The following is a 22696-nucleotide window of genomic DNA, read 5'->3' as shown; positions in this document are numbered from 1 at the left end:
TTACATTAATAATGGATTAATTTCTTCTTTCAGGTAGGCGAGCTTGATGTAACGTATTGTAAGAGAAATTGGTGGAAGAGCCTGCTGTTTTTTAATAACTATGTCCAAGGCCCTCAGTGTTTACCTGTAACATGGTAATATTTTTTAACTTATTATTTTACTGTCAGTTAATCAAGTACATAAGATTATTTGCAAGTAAATGTATCAGCGTAAGATGAATTGTACGTTCCAAATTTTCCGTACATGTAAAATTTTATCTGCAATATTGAGATTTATAATGTCGCGTTGACGCAATAATCACAGCACTTGATTAATGCGCTAGTGGTCGCCTATTTGACCCCTTCCAGATCACAGCCTAATACTACGCTCAAGTATTGTTGTGTGAGTAGGGTGACCATAGCTCAGGGGGAGGGTAGGATGGTCAGAAACGCGCTTGCAATGCTTCTGTGTTGCAGGCCCTATAAGCTACGGTAACCATTTACCATCAAATGGGCTGTACCTTTACTAACCTTTTCATATGAAAATAATTCATACAATTGTTTTTCGAAGTCTCGGCGTTTATGGTTGCGATCCAAAATATCCACATATTCTTTTGGGATCAAATAATGTAAAGTATTTTAATTATAATAATAATTGTTAACAGGTCTATTGCTGCAGATATGCAACTGTATATATTTGGTGTACTGCTAATGGTTTCGCTCAGAAATACTCGGTTTACACAAACGATTCTGATGTCTCTGGTGGTCCTCAGTAGCGCTGCAGTCGCAATACATACATATATTCGAGATCTTGACGCTATCGTAATTTTTAGACCAACGTAAGTGAACAATTTTAATTAGATATTTCCAAAATTAATTGCCCTTAAGTAATCTCTTTAAATGGCCATGGATTGTACATGTTGCGCTGGCGGTAGCGGATTCGATCCCCGCACATGACAAACATTTGTATTGGCCATACAGGTGTTTTCCGTGGTCTAGATGTTTGTGCAGTCCTTGTGGGTCTTCCCACAGTGCCTCGGAGAGCACGTTAAGCCGTCGGTCCTGGTTGTTATCATGTACACCTGATAGCGATCGTTACTCATAGTAGGGAATATATCCGCCAACCCGCATTGGAGCAGCGTGGTGGATTAAGCTCTGATCCTTCTCCTACACGGGGAAAGAGAATTTAAAACATTGAAACTAGATATAGTGCCCAGCCCATATATAGCCCAGTAGTGGTATATTACAGGCTGAAGCGAATCTTTAAATAAAAATAAACGTACACGCACACGTAACAAGTTTAATTTTTTTATATATCGTGGATTCGATTCTTGGCCTGTGTCATAGCATTTATGTTTTTTTCTTTTTATTTCAGTGTCATTGGTGAATTGTTTATATCGGATTCGACATTTAACGAGATATATAGAACGGGACATGGAAATATGAGCAGCTACGTCATAGGGATCTCCCTTGGCTACTTCATACACGAATGGCAGCAGAAGAAAGTCGATAGCAGGAAATACTCAGTAAGGAAGGCAGATTTTTTAATTACTTTTTTAGAACTTACTCCGACCTAAGAACCGACATAAGTCTCGTGGTGTGATAATGACATGGATTGTGAAATCGTGTGAAATATCACTTTACAATGTTTATGTTAATGTTCAAATGATAAAAGCAGGAACTTTTTTGCAGAAATTGAAAGTCCTCTACTGGTCTATTGTTCCAATAGTAACTGCTATTGTGCTGTCTGGAGCGGTTTTCTATAGAGATGGTCCGAGATATCCGGCGTACGTACGAGCGATATGTGCTGCTTTAAATAAAACGCTAGTGGGAGGATTCATTGCAGTATTCATTGCAGGACTTGTCATGAAATTGGAGAGTAAGTATTTTTACTGATAGCTATCTGACACTCTCTTACCTTGTTTCTTCACTTTGCTTCATCCTATCATAGTCCACTGCGGGATATAAGCCTCCCTAAATAAAACAACTACGTCAAATTTCCCGGTTCTCCGCAATCCTTATCCAGCCTCACTCTTTCGGTCACCAACCCGTTACCCAAGCGTGGTGATTATTTCCATTACCGCCTATTATATCTCTACTAGCCGAGGTACGATCTCGCTAGGAGACACCCATAGGACAAATGGACATCCCGAAAGGGCTCCCCTTTTTTTTCACGGCTGGGTCTCAGTACTCGGTTACCCTACTCGGTGACGCTGTCAAAGCCGATAGGATCAACAGCACTACACACTTCGAAAAAACATGTTAAGGGAAACCAGAGGGTTTTTCTTCAAAACGCATAAATCTTTCGCCTTTTACTAAAGACTTCCGTGGAGGGGAACACTCAAATGCCGCACAAATTTCTTAGACAGTTTTAATAACTTTAAAAATCTCTGCATAACTCTATTCGTAGCCGCATAACGTTTCTACAAAAAGTTTAATAAATTCTAAATAGCTCTTCTGACAGAGTCCCAAATCTTCCTTAGTCTGACTTATTAAACCATATAAATGACTCAATAATACTTTTTCAGTTTGTAAGAGAAAATAAAAATTTCAGAATTATTATTCCTACTTAGTGCGTCTTCGGTGCAACAAAGCCAGCCCTGCGGTCACCAACCCTCTGCCCAGCGTGGTGACTATGGGCAACACACATGAGCTCACGCCATTTTTGGCGCGAACTTGTGGAGGCCTAGGTCCAGCAGTGGATAGGCTGTAGTGATTCGTGCTTAGTAGAAATTATTAGTTTTTTCAGAGAAGTTTTTCCACAAGGGGAGCCTTTGTTCAACATGTTTCTTTGTGGAATTCCCGTATACCCTAATAAATTTGGTTGTTTCAGATGTTTACCGTAAATTTTTCGAGTGGGATAAATGGATAATACTAAGTAAATTGACTTACAGCGCGTACTTACTACACTATCCCCTTTTGATTATGTACATGAACATGCGAACTGATTTAGTGCATATGACTTTTTTGCACATGGTAAGTGCTTGTAGAAAATGCTGTATGGCTTAGTCCACTTTTTACGCAACATATTATGCATAGAAATGATATACCATTGAAATAAATAAATACACAATAGATATAATTACGTGTAATACTGCAATATTAACTTCTTATATTACAGATCACACTTTCAATTGCTCTAACAATAATTTCGTTCGTATCAGCGATTCCGCTGTACCTATTCGTCGAAACACCGTTCTCTTCCATTCTAAATCGTTACGCATTGCAACAGAAGGAAACATCAATCAAACAAAATGGCAACGGGCATATGAAGACAGAATGATCAATATTATCACTTAAATTTATTATTATTATCAATTAAACTTCAATATTTTGAATTGATACTAAAGGTCTGTTTCCAGTGGTGTAGCATGGATTTTCGCCGCCCAGGGCTCAACGAAGATTTGCCACCCCTACCCATTCATTTTTTTTTACTAAATCACTTAACGAACAAATTGCACAGTCTTCATTATGTTCATTAACCGACTTTAATAACGGAGGAGGTTCTCTATTCTACTGTATTTTTAGGTGTGTTAGTTACATTGCGGGCGCGGTAAAGTAAAAAAATGAATTAGTTTTAAAAATTAAATTAGATTTTCATATACGTTTTTATGTTTAATAACTTTAAATAATAAACTTTTACTGGCGACTGTATAGTAAAGTAAAATTATTATTAATGATCAAAAAAAAAACTGGACAAAGTAGGTACCGGCTTTTTTGTTTATTATTTCAATGACTTTTTTTTATAAATTATAAACGTTGTTAGTATAAACCAGTGTTTAAGAATCGACTTTCATGTTATGTTATGAGAAAAAAACACTAAAACACTTTTTTATGATTAAATAAAACTCTTTAAAAAGATTGTAATTTTTATTTATTCACCTTTACTTAAATGAAATAAGTTAATAATAAGTCAAATGCACAAAAAAACATCACGAAAAATTTACATCTGTGTAGGGGAAAGACGTATTAAATCTTACCTCATCATTTCATTAACAATTAAAAGGTTTAAGAAAAATATGCAAAAAAAAGTGAACTGTATAATGTAAAACTAGCCTTGCTTTTTCTATAATGAATAAAATTAAGAAAAAAAAGTGTGCATATTTAAGATGTTTATATAAAAAACAATATCAACTATTCTGCGAAACAGTTTTTAACTGAAAATTTGAGACTACTTAAGCTATTTTTAACCTGATTACCAATTATAACAACTTTACATGTCATAATTTAACAGAATAATAATTAAAGAAATTCGAAATTCAGTAGCAAAATTTTTGAAAAAATAATTTTTATGAGTAACATCCAAACTATATTTTTTAGTAACTCTAAAAAGGTAAAAATTTGGGACAGTTACAATATGAGTGAATGATATTTATTTTAAAAGCTGGCTATCTTCTGATAGCGTTTTTTCATTGACCAGTTTGTTAAAGTGTTCGATGAGCCCTTCAACTGACATTTCTCCGTGGACTTTGTTGTCTCTGGTTCGGACATTCACCGTTCCTGAGTTCTTTTCTCTTTCACCTACCACTGTGAATGAATGAAATTATGTTTGATTATACTAAAGATTCTTGTGAACAAACCACTTATTCACAACAAAAGCTTTGCAAGTCGACCTATTGGAGTAGTTTGTAGTGACCCTGTTTTCAGCTCCAGGGTTTGAAGGTTGGATCCTAGACCCCAAGTCTTGTTATGATATAATTGATATTTGCATTATGTGGCTTAGGAACCGCCGATTATTATTTACTTATCATATGTACAGTTTAAAAAATTTACCCAATATATAGTTGAACTGTGCCAATTGCGCGTTTCTAACTTTTTTATTGAGAGTATCTCCTGCGTCCGTGTCCACTTCTGACATAAAGCCACTGGCGAACAGTTTTTCATTCACCTGTATATATAAAAAAATAATAATAATAATGATTAATCTTATTTTTGATTACAAATAAAAAATGTGGATTGTTATTTACTGTATGCTTAATATAGGCAAATGGATTTTAAGACAATTATTAAAATTCTATTACGCATTTTTGATATTAGTATGTTAAATAAACAATGTTTAATTTGACATTTAGGTTATTTATTTAGACACAAGGAAACAAGATATAGAACTTAAGAAGACCAGTATTTCATTGTATATCAACGAATTATTTTAGTACATTTATGTAAATGTTTATTCAGTGAGATAAGATTAGTAAAATTTTATCTTGAGATTATTTTTTAAGTATAAGTAAAATGTTAATGTACACAGCAATGTAAATTTATTACTATTATTTTAATATTAAGAGTTATATATTTATTTATTATAAATAAAACTTTAAGGACGCTATCACATTTTTCACTCGCTCAAGTTTAGGTATTTAAATCGCAACACAATAACATTACGCGTACGCACACATTGATACCGCTATCTGCTCGATTTTGTACCGACGTAACTAATCTTGGTACTTGAAAGTATTAATTTTTAATTTTACTGGTATTGATTAGTAAATTTAGTTGTAAGTTTAAAGTCGAACTTGGTAACTGTTACTAAGTACCTACTATTCACGGAACCTCTCCCCTACACTGTTTATGACGATGTCTTAAGGCGTCAGGGTATCTACTACTCGTTCGTCGTACTATACAATAAAATATAATAGATAATAATACGCTTATTTTTATAATTCAAAATCACATACAATTTTAAGTTATATTATTATAGTTTTAACATTATAATAATATAAACATAACATATTTTACGTAAACAATCTATACAAATAAATAAAATTGGAGTGTCCTTTAGTTATATTAAAATACTGCTTTTTACTAAATGCATACGGATGTATACACGGTCCATATACCAAAATAACATTTTTCCAATTTTTGTCTGTCTGTCTGTCGGTATGTTCCGGCTAATCTCTGAAACGGGTGGACCGATTTTGACGGTACTTTCACTGGGATATATCTTATGCAATAAGGAGTAACATAGGCTGCTTCTATTTTAGAAATTTATTTATTTTATAACTCTGCAAACGGAACAATGATGATGATGATGAATGTAAATTTAAAATAAAATAATTTTTAACAAAAAAAAAACCGACTTCAAACAGGAAACTTCTTCAATATTATAAAATATTTATTTAATCATTTCTGATTAACTAAATCAAAATACGAATTACTTTGTACTAAGTAAGTTTATTTTTCACTTTTTAGTTTCCTGTTAGAAGTCGGTTTTTTTTTGTTAAAAATGATTTTATTTTACAATTTTTAGTGATGGGTAGACCTAACAAGGATGCTTTTTCTCTTGTGTCGGGGGTCCGGAAACATACACAATACACAAGCACAAACACCCAGATCATGACAAACATCTTATATGGCCAATACAAATGTCTGTCCTGCGCGGAGATTGAACCCACTAACGCCAGCGCAACAGCCAGTGCTGTGACCGCTGCGCTAACGCGTCGACATACTATGAGTAAAGTTGTACGTAATAACAACCGGAACTGACAGCCTAGCGTGTTCTCCGAGGCTAGGTTGGGAGAACCACAAGGATTAACAACTAGATTGAAAATAAATATTTGTATAAACATAAATATCCACTCCAAGCGGGAATTGAACCCGCGACCGTCAGTGTTTAGGCGCCGCCGACGCGGCACATGCACCATTATATCAAAGCGGTCGTCAAACAGCAAAAGGTAACTGCTATAAATTGTTGAGAAATTCCCTCGAGTGTTTATGGGCTCCATCATCAAACCTGGTCCTGTGACACAGATGACCACACAGCAGGTAATTCCTCGAATATCTTTCGTCTCCATCATCAGACTGTAATGGCACTTGTAATTCATATAGGTGCAAAGTTCTCATCGATAGAAATGAATTAAGTTCAAACAGCAGGTAATTGCTATAAGTCGTTAAAGAGTTCCCTCGACTATCTTTTGTCTCCATCATCAGACTGTAATGGCACTTATAACTAATACAGGTGCAAAGTTCTCATCAATAGAAACGAATTAAGATCAAAAAGCAGGTAATTGCTATAAATTGTTGAAGAGTTCCCTCGACTATCTTTCTTCTCCATCATCAATCAGATCGACTCCAGACCTTTATTAAATAGTAGTGCTTTATAGTACTTAATGAAAACATTATTAAATTTACTAGTCACCCGTACGATTTTTGAAAGTTTCCCTCGATTTCTCTGGGATCCCATCATCAGATCCTAGTTTCCTTATCATAGTACCAAACTAGGGATATCTCCTTTCCAACAAAAAAAGAATTATTTTTATCATTTTTATATACATAATTGTGGCTTTTCAGATGATTTAATACTAATAAACTAAGTTTACAAAAATGGTATTATATAAGGTACCTGCGTTGCATAGTCATCGAATGCTGGACCGACAGGAACAACACATGCCTGGCGAGGACTGAGCCAGAAAGGCCACTTTCCAGCATATGATTCAGTTAGGATAGCTATCATACGTTCTACTGAACCCAGTACAGCACGGTGGATTATCACTGGACGCTTCTTGTCACCGGATTCACTGGAATTATTTACACATAGAATTATTTTAAGTCGACAAATCTGGTGTGGTGAGAGAGTAGGTTATTTCATTAATACCATAAAAATAAATAATAATAATTTCATTATAGTAGATATCTACATTTTTTTCATGTAATTACTATTTTTTAACCAACTTCAAAAAAAGGAGGAGGTTCTCAATTATATTCAATTTTTTAAATGTTTGTTATCTGATGAAAACTTTTTGAGAATTGTTTGATAACGCGTATTTACTTGGCCATCTTTTCATCTACCTACGTTGTTTTACTTGTCGCTATAATTGAAGTCTGTTTTTTTTTTCGTTTGCAAGCAAACACAATTATTTTTATTTCTTCTTCTGGTTTCCTTTACCATACCTCGGAAAGCTCATAAAACCACTTCGGTTTTTGAGATGTAATCTATAAGGTGCCATTTATGATTATGGTATAACTCGAAAGCACATATTTTTTTTATACCGCTAGGGTCGTATACAAGCATATGATCCACTTGATTATAGGTATGTTTAGATTAGGATATTGTAGCTTATGGAGGCCTGCAACACTACGAGTATATTGCTAGCACATTACCAACACTATTCTCCACTCACCCTGAGAGCTTTCGAATTATTTGAGAGCAATATTAATTGCCTCCAATATTCATTCTACAACTTTAGTGCAACTCAAAGTAGAAAAACAAAAACTCTTACGGGAAACCCTAATAACCATTTAATAGTTTTCTCTCTCATAAAATGCTTCATAATAAAATTCTTTTATTTATTTATTGTAAGAAATTAAAAATAAATAAATAAAATGATTCCTTCTAACATTTGCATGATATATCTGTATAAGAATGAACTATTTACCTGACATAACTGAGATTAAATCTTTCGGGTAGTTGGAAATCGAGTTGTATGGTGGCACATTGGTGCGATCGGCGTAGAGCGTCTTGTATGGTGATGTCGATCTTAGGGCCATAGAACGCACCATCGCCGGGGTTCAGCTGCCATGGTTTACCAAACTTGTTCAGAGAATCTTCTAGAGCCTGGAATATAACATATTTTATACAGACTATAGAAACAGAACTATAGAAAAAGACAGATTATAGAAACAGAAGCAAGGAATATGATGCCAAACTTCTATAAAAACAAGAGGTTTTAAAGGTCATAGTAATTACCTTTTCAGCTTGATTCCAAGTTTCAATGTCTCCCAGATACTTCTCAGGCCTCGTGGACAGTTTCAGTTGGAATGTGAAACCAAAAGTGGAGTATACACATTCCAGAAAATCTAGACAACCAAGCTGAAAATGAAAGATTAATTGATACTGGTAGATAATCATTATGGTAGCGGAAGCCCTACCGGAGATTTTAGGAGTAATTTGAGCGCATCAGAATGACATAAGTACTCCAACGATACTTGAGCCCTTTGTATAGTGTCGAACATCGAGGGTAGCCGTTCAGATTAGTAAAAATATCAATACTAAAATACTCGAATGTGTCAGATTATCATATTATACAGACTCTTAATTTTATCGTCGTGCTGACCCAAAATCTGACAATCATGTCGAAGGCGACGAAAATAAATGCTAGCAAACTTAAGCGTTTTGAATATACAAAAAAAAAAAAAAAAATTTTTTTAAAGTTTTCCAAGTCTTTCTTAATTTGGTCTTTTAAAAACTTGGTCATGACCTCTGGTCACATCCAAATCATCTGTATTTTGAAAAGGAGCTACTATTATATATTATATGACGGTTCACTTAACATCCCTTCTGAATATGACTGTGATATATTTAGCGATTTTTGATTTGATATATTTTTTCCTCATTTTTTATCCCTTCGTACAGTCACACCCACCACGCAAACCATTTACTATTAATATCTGACGTGCTTGAGCATTTTTTGTGACTGATTCTTTTTTTTAGATTTTTGGAAACTATCATGATCTGATATATCATCATCATTCTCAATCCAATAGGTCCCCACAATGCTCGAGGAAATCCATAATATAGATATGAAATAGTATTGTGGCCTCCAGTACCATTATCAGTGGTATTACGGTTACAGAAATAAGCAAATAATATTTATGATGTAATTTATGTTTATGTCTCTTGTGTAAGATAAAGACAAAAATTATTTGTTGGTATGTAAACCAACCCGCCCAGCGGGCAAACTATGGGCAAAACACATGAGTTCACTCCATTTTTGGCGCGTATGTCCAGCAGTGGACTGTATTAGGCTGAAGTGATGACGGTGATGGTGGTGATGATGGTGGTGATGGTGGTGATGATGATGATGATGATGATGATGGTGGTGGTGGTGGTGGTGGTGGTGGTGGTGGTGGTGGTGGTGGTGATGATGATGACGATGATGATGATGATGTTGATGATGATGATGATGATGTATGACGCTCGTTGCTATCGTTTGGTCAAGATGTGCGTTCATGAGTGTGCTCGTCGTCACTTGCTTGCGTGGGCGTGCGTGTGCGTTTGTTTGCGCGTGTGTGCGTGCGTGTGAGTATGCGCGTCACTCACGCGAACATGTGTGTGTGAGTGAGAGAGAGAAGGGCTCACCATCTCCTTCTCGATGTGCTGCGGCGCGCAGAAGATGTGCGCGTCGTCCTGCTGGAAGCGGCGCACGCGCGTGAGGCCGGTGAGCGCGCCGCTCAGCTCGTTGCGGTGCAGCGCGCCGAAGTCCGCCAGCCGCAGCGGCAGCTCGCGCCACGAGCGGCTGCGCTGCTCGAACATCAGGCTGCGGGACGGGGGCAAGATGTAACCGTGTTGTCGGTATTTTTTTTTTTTTTTACAAGTCATATACATTACCACTTATAAACCCATGTCCGTTTTTATTCTAAATACATGCAATTTTTTTTTTTTTTTTTTCTATTTCAAAGTAGGGTGTTGTCGGTTTGTTTTGTTCCACTTCTTGCAGGGCGAACTTCAACGGTGCGACCCGACAGCGGAGGTCTTTTATTTATTTCAGTGTACCTAACACTTACAATACACGTGATTTCTTTTAATACAGAACACAAAAAATCACACCTAATGTACACATTTGAAAATTATGTGAGCAAAAGACTGAGGACCAAAAAAGAAAGAAAGAAGTCCAGAAGGCCAGCTCGGCTTGCCGGTAACAAGTATCCTGGTCTCCTTTGAAGAGAAGTTAGAAATTAGGATCAGTGTAGTGGACCTATGACGAGACCGCAAAGGCAAACACCGACACCGTTGATACGCTTCAGCCTGTAATATCCCACTATTAAGCGTAGGCCTCTTTACACATGTAGTAGTAGGATCAAAGCTTAACCCACCACGCTGCTCCAATGCGAGTTGGCGGATGTATTCCCTACTATGAGTAACGATGGCTATCAAGTGTACATGATAAAAACCGGGACCGACGGCTTAAGGTGCTCACCGAGGGATGGTGGTGAGGCCTCATTGGTCTCGATAGCATTGATTTAATTATTCATGTTAATGTCTTACCTGCGGAGGTTATCTGTCTATAAAAGGGAGTCCTATTAGGAAGCCAACATTTTACACATGCTATTTTTAATTTACTTATGACAAAACAAATATACTTTTAGAAATTGATGTAACAATTTGCCTATCCAGACTTTCGACACTTCACTTATAAACACTAATACACTAATCAACTTTAAGTAACACATAAATAAATTCAATAAAACATATCTCACCAATGTCCTGGACAATTCATAGGTTTTAAAGCAAACGTTTCCTTTTCAATGTCAAATGAGAACATATTTTCAGCATAGTGAGCCCAGTGGCCCGAAGTCTGCCAAAGTTTAGCATTGTACATGTTTGGAGTCACTACTTCATTGAAACCTCGCTTCCTGTAAAAAATAATATTGTTATTTAAAATGGATTTGTTTTAATGAGACATTTTAGGCATACACCAAAGAATTAAGTCTTAGATTCACATCCCCAAAGTTTACATAAATATCACATTACACATTCACACAAACACAGTCACAACAACAGTTCAACACATCACATTAAAATGTGACTGAAGAAAGTAGATCCATATATATGCAAACATCAATTTGTCACAGACCAATTTTTGAAAAATGTAGATCCATATATATGCAAACATCAATTTGTCACAGACCAATTTTTGAAAAATGTTCATCATCATCATCATCACAGCAGCCTTTCTCAGTCCACTACTGGACATAGGCCTCCACAAGTTCACGCCAAAAATGGCGTGAACTCATGTGTTGTGCCTATAGTCACCACACTGGGCACGCAGGTTGGTGACCGCAGGGCTGGTTTTGTCGCACCGAAGACGCTGCTGCCCGTTTTAGGCCTGTGTATTTCAAAGCCCAAGTTCCAAGGTGGCAGTGGAACTGTGTTATCCCTTAGTCGCCTCTTACGACACCCACCGGAAGAGAGGGGGTGGCTATATTCTTTGATGCCGTAACCACACAGCATTGAAAAAAGTTATTTTAAGTAAATGTATCAAAAAAAAAAAAAAAAAATTAAATTAATTAAAATTTTTCTTTAATTTGGTAACCCTAACTTGTGGCGCAATATATTGTAATTCGAAATTTTACCCAAGTGAAAGCTTAGTCTTTTATTTAGACTTAAAGTACTACTATTTAATCTTTTAACTAAGAAAACATAAGATTGATTACCTGTATTGTTCTTTTATAAAGTTAACAAGGATGTTGTAAATGTGAGCTCCACGGGGCTGGAAGAAACAGGACCCCGGAGATAGCTCATGGAAGAAGAATAGTTCTTGTTCCTGTAAATATAGATAGATACTCTTTATTGTACACAACAACGATCAACACAATAACATATTACAAATAAATAAAAAAACAGTGTACAAAGGTGGTCTTATCGCTAGAGTTGCGACAATATAGGGTACATTTTAGCATTTAAATCAAAAACTTAGTGGTATAGTGTACCCAGTCCACAGAAAAATGTTCTATTTTGTTCAATATTTTAAAAATATAAATAATGTATGTATGTAATGGATTTCTAAAAATAAAATTTTGTGTAAATTTTGTATTTATCAATTTATTATATTACCAAAAAAAAAATCTAAAGTACGTTCAACGAGTCGAGATACCCAACGTAAACAAACTGTGGCGACATCTATCGCGCGAAATAAGAACGACTACAAACTACGTAATTAGAGAAAACTGACGTATGCTACATCGCGCTATCAGAGTTTTCAAAGTGATTAAGTATATATACAAGATCCCGACAACAACCGTCGGCGTCGGTAGCCCACCAGACACAACACCCGTCTGGTCGGAGGATCCTCCCTTTGCGATGGCGGACGAGGAACTGACACCTGAGGAGGAACACCATGTTCCTCATACACCCCCAAAAAACCAAAGGCGAGGTAAATTACCTATGCAGGGTTTTGTAACCTTTTTTTACTTGACATTATTATTACATTTTTAAAATGTAAAATATATTTATATTTTAATGATTACTTAAATAATATAATTATATATAAGTATATAAGATTTGATACTTCTTAAATAGTAATTATCAAAATATAAATTTATTTTACATTTAAAGTTTAAGTTTAGTTTAATTTTAAGTTTAGGATTTTAGGGACAAATAAAATATTAATGATTGTTATTACTAAAATATTTATTATATATTAAAAATCAGAATTTTCAGAATCTGTTGATTTTGAATCGGAATCTGTAACATTTATTATAAAAGTTTTTTCTGTTACATTATCAACTATATGGTCTAGTTGGTCAACTTTTCTTCTTCTTTTTTAACATAGTCTACATATTTCTGCCATTTTTCAAATGTGACTTGTTCGATGGCTTCATTCAATAACTCCTTTATTCTGTTAAATTCAAATTTTGTATTATTTTTTAGCAATATATCCTTTTATATCCGCCCAAATTAATTCAATAGGATTTAATTCCGAATGGTAAGCAGAAAGCCTCAATATTTCTACTCCGAATTCAGAATGGTAATTCAGGATGGAGGTAGCCTCAATATTTCTACTCCACGTTGCTTGGCTAATTCGTCTACAGTATACTTTTCATACAAGATTTTTACTTGGTTAACTTTACTTAAAAGATCTAACTTTATATTCTTTCCAGAAAAACTGACATTTTTATTTGTAAGCCACTGCTGAATATCAGCTATCAGCCAATTTGAATTAGGGATCTTTTCTTGAGGCCTTGAGTGGTGGGGCGTTGTCCATAACTACCACTGCATTGTCACCTAGCTTAGGCAATACCTCCTCGAACCATTTTTCGAAATGCACAGCGTCCATAAACTCGTGGTAGTCACCGGTTTTTGGATTCAAAAATCCAACTAGTACCTTCTAAAAAACCCATCCTCGTTTCCAATGTGTACTATCAAACGTCGGCCCTTTGACGTAGGATTTTTTATCCTAGTACTGAGGCCATTCAAGAATGCCTGACGTTTGGACTTTACGGTGGGATCCATCTAAGTCTTATTGACGGTGTGACCTGAAAAGCATATTTAAAAAAAAAATGTAAAGTGCAAAGTATCAGTATTCTTAGTGTAATTATTTTATAAATACTACCATTTAGACACTGAAGTTGTGTTGTAAAGCCATCCTACATCAAGTTCGACTTTTCCTATCTGATGTAGTTCTCGCAGCTTCGCCCGCGTGAATTTTGGGGTTTTCAAAATACTTGTCTTAGCTGATACCTACATCATCTGAACTGTCAATACGCCAAATTTCAACCCGATAGATGCAGTGGTTTGAGCTGAGCACTAATAGATCAGTCAGCAACCTTTGCTTTTTATTATATCGTAAAAACTACTGAATGGTTTGATGAATGTCAATATAGGTAATATTGCTAATTCAATGAGAAATAGTGGCCTTAAAAGATCGTGGTATGTTAATACAAATAATATTACATACATATTCGAGACACGTCAATTTTTATACCCTTTTGTTTTTTTAAGTCAGCTAAAACATTCAACCTAGATATAATGAAAATTTTCACTTAATTTACTTACCCGCGTTTATCCATGTCTCATCTATTTAAAAAAAAAAACCGCCGATTCTGTTCTCTATACACTTTCATTTTATATAAATAGTTTCGCTTCCATAATACAATGTCGTCTCTATCAATTATTGCATTATTTATCTGTCTTTTAACGTATTTAAATGCTTCAATATTTTATACAGGCATGTCCTTTTAGTCTATATTTATTTCATTTTTCATTTTCATTATTTCATCATCATTATTTCATTTTTTCACTTTATTCAAAGTTGGCAGTTCACCTTTTATAAAAAAACGAATGCACCTTTCTCCGTATTGCCGATTTCGTAAAATCATCGATTTTTGCACTAAAAGTCGGTCTGCTTTTTGTGGTGGAGAAATTTGGTTATTTTCGTTTTTTCTTCGGGGAATTAAAATCTGTGGGTGTTCCTTTTGAAGTACTTGGCTGAGGTTCCATAATAGCAAACTTAGATATAACAGCAACAATTAAATAACAAAAAGAACAACTAATACTAAAATAACAACTATAACTACAAAACCAGTAACAGATAACAATAATTAACGAAAACAATAACAGGAAATAGTCGAGAACGAACAAAATTTATGTATCACTCCGAGAGCTTCAGGACACGGAATGAAATAATAATAAATAATACAAAATCAAAGGACCGTCCACGGTCCAAATGTTTTCAAAGCCAGTTAAAATATCATTTGACCTTGCCGAGAGACGTGCAGCGGATAGCAAACAAGCAAGATAGAAAGAGATAGACTATATTTTGTTTGTTCCGTTGTCGCTACGAACGGTGGGCTTTGTTTACGTATGGTATCTCTTCTAGTTGAACAGACTATAGTTTTCTTATTTTAAGCTGTTTTTAGTTTTGTTTATGTCATTTGAGTTACAAATAGCCTTAGCAGGGTAAAATTTACTCACACGTCCAATTTTCCTGTGATCTCTCTTCGCAGCTTCCTCTTGAATCATTTCCCATTCTTTCAATTGTTTTGGTTCAGGGAATGACACGCCATAGACTCTCTGTAGACTTTCTGCATCAGCCTTACCCTCCCAGTATGTAGCCGAATTCTGTATTGTTAAACATTTATAAATTTAGTTATATTTATACATTTAAACATATAGGTTGCATAATTATGTAAATTGTAATCCTTGATATTTCTGTAATAATATGTAAATTATAGTCAATGCAAAAACTTATTAGTACATAAAAAAACTGTTATTATATTATGCAATACCTGAACAAATAGTAATACTACAAGAGTATTATTAACTACCAAAAATAGATAGTAAATGTATTCTATTAATAATTAAAAAAAAAAAAAAAAAAACGATGATGTTAACTATTTTCTTTTGAGTATGTGAAGTAACATTTTTTTTTATATTTCATAAATAAATTATAGTAGTTAATTAGTATATTAAAGGGTACAAATATTTGACATTATTAGTTATGACTTATGAAGGAAAAGACGATGTATTTTTAATATTTCTCATACAAAACTCACCTTAGTGACCTTTAGTGCTTTGACCTTTCCAGTATGTCTTACATGAGGTCCTCTGCAAAGGTCGATGAGTGGTCCACATCTATACACAGTAGTAGTCGGTGTGTTAACTTTCTCATTTAGAATACGGACTTTAAATGGATTATAATCGAACATTTCCAATAATTGCTCCTTGGTAAGTTCAAGACGCTCAAATGGTTGTTTCTCTTTTGCGATTTTCTTGACTAAGCCTTCAAGTATGTGGAAATCCGTTGAAGATATCTGTAAAATTAAAAATATTTTGTCAATATCATATTAAATATCATTATTAAAATTATATATTTTCGCTAAAAAGTGAAGAAAGCAAAAAAAGTGTGTGTATATGCGCAATTCACACACGGCAGAAATGAAACTTCTGAAAAGTTAAGAATAAGATAAAAAAGATTTTTTTTTTCATCGAGCATATAAAATACTGTGTAATGTATTGTATTACATTCTCTCCTCCACATTTATGTTTTTGTTTCTTAATCATGATGCATTTTCGTTTCATCGAGTTTCAATACAATTACTATACAGTTCAAAAGATAACTAACACATTCAAGCAACGAGATCAGACTGAAGGATGAGAAACAAATATTGTTATAGGATTCGTTTAGTACTTTGTTTGGCATGGTATTCTAAAAACAACTAACTATTATGCAATTTAAGGCTGTAAGTAATTATAAATGCATGTTTTATTAACAATTACTTTATAAAAGGTATAATATTAACTTACACCCTTCTCTGGATAATGCATATCGTAGTAGAATCCTTCTTCTATGGGCGGACCATAACATAAGTGGCCACCGTATACCTAGAACGAAAAATAAACTTAATAACTACTTTACCCACGCTTGACTTGGTGAGTAGGCTGGTGAATGCCTGACGAGAGCGTTACGAAAAGTGTGATCGGGCGAGGCGAACGGAAGTCGAGGGGGAGATATAAGTTAGTGAAGATAGAAAATTTTACTTCAGTTGTGTGGTCTAAAATTCACTCGTTTTTTTTTAAATATTTTTTTAACCTCATGTTTTGCAAACACTTGAACACACACACAATGCTTGAATCCTACCTTGCACATCTATTTAATTTATATCCCTCAGGCTTGATTTCTAATTTTTTAACTGACTTCAAAGAAGGAGGTTACTCAATTCGACCGTTTATATATATATTTTTAATGTATGTAGGTAACTTCGTCTTTATGAACCGATTTTTTAATTCTTTTTTTGTTGGAAAGGAGACATCCCAAATGTGGTACCATGATAAGGAAACCAGGATCCGATGATGGAATCCCAAAGAAATCAAGGGAAACCCTAGAAAATCGTAGTGACGACTAGTGCGTTTGTTAATTTTTTTTCGTCTACGTACGTTGTATTACTTGTCGATGTAATTGAAGTCGGTTTTTTTTCCGTTTGCGAACAAACAATTATTGGAAATGACAGGAAACTGAAGTCAATGTCCTGAGTAGAAACTCATACCCGCGCGCTTAATTCCAAAAAAAAAAACACTTGTCCACTATATTGGCTACCATCTTGAGCTCAAAAAGTTGGTTTGGAATAGCGCAGGTTGGTTTTAAATGTTCAGTCGTCTCGAAAGGGATATGTTGGTAAAACATAAGTTTATGCTTATTTTATAAAATTATTGTATTACACTACACACACGTTTTTTTTACAATAATTTTACTAAGACAACAATGTAGTTTTGTATACACACTAACACACTTGTTTTTTTTTTTTTACTATTATTTTTCAATAAATATATTTTTTAATTGTTCGAATAATGGCAAAGTCTATACTAAATTACTAATACTAGCTGTGCCCGCGGCTTCGCCCGCGTTGAAATCAGTGTGTCAGGGGGGGCTTTAAGAGGACGGTTTATTGAACGGCTAAGCCAATTTTGATGAGAGTTTCACTGGAAGTTTGCCGGGAAAACTTTGTGACACACTGAATCTGAACTGAAATCAGTGTGTCATTACGATGCATTATTTGGACACCTCCTCACCATCTATAGAGCATACATTTTAAATTTCAAGTCTCTTACTTCAAAAACATAGAACTTTCAAACAAACTTCCAACCCCCGTTTTATCCCCAAAAAGGAGTTGATTTCTAAAGATACATTATTTGGACACCTTCTCACCATCTATAGAGCTTACATTTTAAATCTCAAGTCTCTTACTTCAAAAACATAGGACGTTCATACAAACTTCTAACCCCCGTTTTACCCCCTTAGGGGTCGAGTTTCGTAAAATCCGTTCTTAGCGGATGTCTACGTTCGTTAAGAAGCCTATCTGCCAAATTTCAAGTTTGTAGGTGTTATAGTTTCAGAGATTTCGTGATGAGTGACCTTTCGCTTTTATATAATATATAGATATAGATATAGATAAAGCTTGTTTGTTTGATTGAATGCACTAATCTCAGGAACTACTGGTTCAATTAAAAAAAATATTTTGTGTTGGATAGTCCATTTATCTATATAGGCTATAATAATATTTTAGTATAGTTTTCCTCAAATGAACACAGGTGAAACCGCGAGGCAAAGTTAGTATATTTTTTAACACTGTACCCTTTCCATTGCCTCTCCGAGCATATGCGCAGACGAGTGCCAGAACACAGCTTGTGCATCTGTGTTATCCCATCTCAGAAGTTCCAACTTGCAGTCTCCTTCTAATGGCCGATCTAAGTCCCAGAGCTCGTTGTTCACTCGAGCTATTATTGTAGAGTCTGCGAGACCTTGGCTGTAAGGGAGAGTGTATGAGATAAAAAGTGAACTATTTATAATGCAAAGCCATACTTTTTAAGCCAATATATGCAATGAATGACTGATCAAAAAGGTCAAAAGTACATGTATACTTAGTACATTATTTTTGTTTGTAATATGTAATAATGACAATTTAAATATTATACAGCAAATATTTATGTTTTATTGTTGTCATTTGTTATACTGTAAATATTGTATTATAGTTATATAAGGAATCTTCATATTATACATCAAGTTCTTTGTCCACGATGGACTCCTAAATTACTTAACCAATTTTAATCAAATTTGCACACCGTGTGCAGTTTGATCCAACTTGAAAGGTAGCCTATACCTTATTTTGATATATGTAATTATTATATTTAAGAAAAAAAAAGTAAGGCAGTACAAAGTCCGCCAGGTCAGCTAGTAAGTATACTATAAATGTTGACATTTAATGGCCAATTCAATAATCTAATTTGGTTTGCCTACTAGCAATAGATTTTTGACACAATGTGTATAGAGCTTGCATCAAAATTCTATCTCTAGTAGACAAATTAGAATATTGAAACTAGCCGTTAGTGTCTTATTTTATAGTTTGCTCATAATAAATAATTGTAATTATACAAAAATTATTATAATATATATATGTATATATTTTTTTTCTTGTATTATTCAATACTTACTATTCACTCCAAAATTCGCTTGTGAGCAAATAAATAAGGTGTTAATTTATTGAAAATTGCCAATTAATAAACAGTGTGATAGCTATTCGGCAGCATGATTTAAATAAATACATCGGAAAAAAAATTAGATGATGCAAGTAATAATAAATATGTATTAATTTATCCAAATTCTAAACAAAAAAAAAATACAGACAAAATACATGTCAACATAATGTAAAATGACTATGAATGGTTAAGATAGTATAATGACTTGTTAACAAAGAAAATAACAGTATAACAATAAAAAAATCATAAAAAAAATATCACTGTTTTTAACTACAAAAAAATGTAAGTTAATTAAGCTATGTATCACAGCACAGAAATGAAAGAAAAAAGCTTCACTCTTTATATCTTTACCTGATACCCTTTGCAACATCATATGGAGTTGTCTTCCAAGCTTTTGCTTCAACGGTCTTGCCATCAGGTAATGTAACAACAATACTCAGATCTGGTTTAGATGCTAATTCTGCATCTCTTTCGGCCTTAAACTTATCCCATAGAGCAATACGTTTTTGAATGAATTCTGGCCACGGATTCAATTCAGCAACACCTCCGGATGACTCCTCTTTTTTTTTCTTTTCCTTCATTGCTTTTTTCTGTGACTACAAAAAGGTTTTATGTTAACTGATAAATAAAATTAAATCTCATTTAAGAAATCAGTTTTGTGGATATGTTATCATGTGATTTATTAATTGATAAAATATATATAGTATTAAAAATTTGAATAACGACGAATAGAGTTTTTTTTGTCAACACATAGTTTTAAAACATGAGATGTAAATTAGCTAAAAATTCTAGTAAAATGGTAATGACTCATGCTTTATTCAATCATTTTCGATATCTTATAAGATTTACAATAAGAAGTGTTATTTTCAAGGAACAAAGTAGTACAAATCAATAAACGCGAAAATAAATTCTCTCGATAAACTTAAATAAACCTTTAATATTTTTATACATATCGGAAGATATATATTATTATTCAAAATATAAATAATGTTTAGGAAGTATGATATCATTCCAGCTGGCATTTCTGATGAAATCCTACAAACCCATGTGGCATAGCCCTCTTTGATGTGGACAACGCAGATTCTACGCAATTTAAACAGTTTTAACATCGCTTATCTAGTTGATAAAATAACGAGTAAAATATAAATATTGTGCTCAAAATCCTGCCTTTTCGTTAATGTTTAGATTTTCGATTTCTGCTGCCGCCGTGTCGCCCATGGTGCAAGCAACTCAACCACTTCACTATAATATGACAAGTGACAGCTGACATTTATACAAAATATGTGGCTACGCTCCATTTATTTATTTTATTTATTTATTTATTTACAGAAAAAAATAGATACAATTTATGTAATAATCAGTTCAGCAAAAACAATTAACAGTTTAACAGTGCACTGTTTTTCTAAAGTTTTTTTTTTTTTTTTTTTTTCTGTTTTTTATCATGCAATCGGCTGGTAGGCCATGAGCAGATGCGGTGTCGGTCCATCATGTGTAGGGCGCAACTCCCATCGAAATTCAGCCCTTTAGTATGCTACAGCTAATCAGGTTGACCAGCCGTCTTCTTCGTCAAACATGTCCCTTCGCTTTTTCAGACGGCGATTACTTTCCGGTATCGTCAGCTGACCCGCAAGTTGATTTGGGTGTTTCTGCAGTCGTGTTTTGTATCTACGACACGAGAAAGCTACTTCCTCTTTGATGGTTGTAATGTGGAGCAGTTCATGGAGTTCCGAGGTTTTGAGGAACCATGGCGCATTCGACATCTGCCGTAGTATGCCATTTTGCGCTCTTTGTAGTACCATCAAATTAGAGGCGCTCGCTACTCCCCACAGTTGTATGCCGTAGGTCCAAATCGGCTTTAGAACGGCTTTGTAGATGAGCAGCTTGTTGTCGATGCTCAGCTTTGAGTTTCGACCCATAAGCCAATGGAGATCCTTGAACTTTAGGTTGATTGCATCCCTTTTCGTTAAAATGTGTTTCTTCCAGGTGAGTCTTCGGTCAAGATGCATGCCTAGATACTTGACAGTGTCATGGTGTGGGAGCTGTGTGCCATTCAGGGTGACCGGTGGACAGTTCTCCTTGCGAAGCGTGAAGGTAACCTGAATGGATTTGGTGGTGCTAGCAGACATTCTCCATTTGGCCAACCATTCTTCTATCTTGTTAAGAGAGTTCTGGAGTATAGATGACGCCTCAGTTGGACTTTCACTCGACGCCAATAAAGCTGTATCGTCCGCGAAGGTTGCAACAGTAACGTTCGAGCCCTGTGGTAAATCCGACGTGTATATAGTGTACAAAACTGGTCCCAGGACGGAGCCTTGCGGTACGCCTGCCGTTATCTCGTAGAACTTCGATGTGGAATCGTTCTCTCTCACCTGAAATATTCTATCAGAAATGTATGATTTCAGTACTCCAAAGAAAGGGTGGGGCAACAATGACTTTATTTTGCACAGCAACCCCTTGTGCCAAACTCTATCAAAGGCTTGTTGTATATCTAAGAAGACAGCTGAACAATATTCGCCCCTCTCAAATGAAGATCTTATTTTTTTGCAAACTCTGTGGACCTGTTCTACGGTTGAGTGTTCTTTCCGGAATCCGAACTGATGGTTGGGAACGATACGATTTTGCAGCAGAACCTTGCTAAGTCTCTGTAGAAAACATTTTTCAAAGAGCTTTGACATAGTCGGCAACAAACTAATAGGCCTGTAAGAAGCGACTTCGTGTGCAGGTTTGCCAGGCTTGTGTATCATTGTAATCAGGGATACCTTCCAGAGTTCCGGGAAGTGTCCCACTCTCATGATAGCATTAAACAGCATGGTGAGGTAGACTATTCCTTTACGTGGCAGTTCTTCAAGGACCCTCCTATCAATGAGGTCGTAACCTGGTGCCTTGTTGTTCGCTAGACATTTGATTTGCCGGGCTATCTCTCCCGGCGTAACCAGCTTTAGATGGCGATCAAGTTGGAAATCCTGGCTGAGAATAGCGTCAATGTCCGACTCGTCTGCATCAGGTCCCTTATTATTCGGCTTAAACACTTCGCTTAGATGTTTTGCGAAGGTTTCCGCTTTGCTTTGCGCGGTCCTAGCCCAGCTTCCATCTTCCTTCCGTAGAGCAGGCTTATGGTGTAATGGTCTATTAAAGTTTTTGCAAGCTCTCCATAGTGAATAGTTAGTAGCTGTGAGATTTTCTATATGTGTTTGCACAGTCACATCATTGGCCTCCGCTATTAGGACCTTTAACTCTCTGCTTGCTCTAT

General features: G+C 35.1%; 1 protein-coding gene and 1 non-coding gene across 2 annotated transcripts; one reads left to right on the top strand and one right to left on the bottom strand.

Annotated features, from left to right (window-relative positions):
* The first annotated feature begins 2249 nt into the window (after positions 1-2249).
* On the top strand, positions 2250-2366 carry LOC123661957. Its single transcript, XR_006744418.1, has one exon. It is a non-coding gene; the product is annotated as a U5 spliceosomal RNA (small nuclear RNA).
* Positions 2367-3835: 1469 nt separating this feature from the next.
* LOC123661545 (threonine--tRNA ligase 1, cytoplasmic) lies at positions 3836-20701 on the bottom strand. The gene is made up of 14 exons (XM_045596503.1): positions 20490-20701; positions 19798-20042; positions 18545-18716; positions 16720-16797; positions 15969-16226; positions 15388-15534; positions 12129-12238; positions 11172-11327; positions 10054-10231; positions 8662-8784; positions 8351-8529; positions 7318-7492; positions 4752-4866; positions 3836-4505 (listed from the first exon to the last, which is right to left on the bottom strand). The coding sequence occupies exons 1-14, from the start codon at positions 20553-20555 to the stop codon at positions 4351-4353; spliced, it is 2157 nt and encodes a 718-aa protein (XP_045452459.1). The 5' UTR covers positions 20556-20701; the 3' UTR covers positions 3836-4350.
* Between the last annotated feature and the right edge of the window lie 1995 nt (positions 20702-22696).

Source organism: Melitaea cinxia, chromosome 17 (assembly GCF_905220565.1).
Source record: "Melitaea cinxia chromosome 17, ilMelCinx1.1, whole genome shotgun sequence".
Taxonomy (NCBI): Eukaryota; Metazoa; Arthropoda; class Insecta; order Lepidoptera; family Nymphalidae; genus Melitaea; species Melitaea cinxia.
Note: the sequence above shows the minus strand (reverse complement) of the source record. Positions and strands in the feature narration are given on the sequence as shown.

Bases quoted from the DNA above. Each gene is read 5' to 3' on its own strand.
- LOC123661545 (XM_045596503.1), bottom strand. From the start codon at position 20,555: ATGTTAAAACTGTTTAAATTGCGTAGAATCTGCGTTGTCCACATCAAA. The intron at 7,493-8,350 runs GTAAATAGTTCA...AAATAATTCCAG, and splicing joins TTTAATCTCAGTTATGTCAG to TGAATCCGGTGACAAGAAGC. The intron at 4,867-7,317 runs GTACCTTATATA...TTATATATACAG, and splicing joins TCGATGACTATGCAACGCAG to GTGAATGAAAAACTGTTCGC.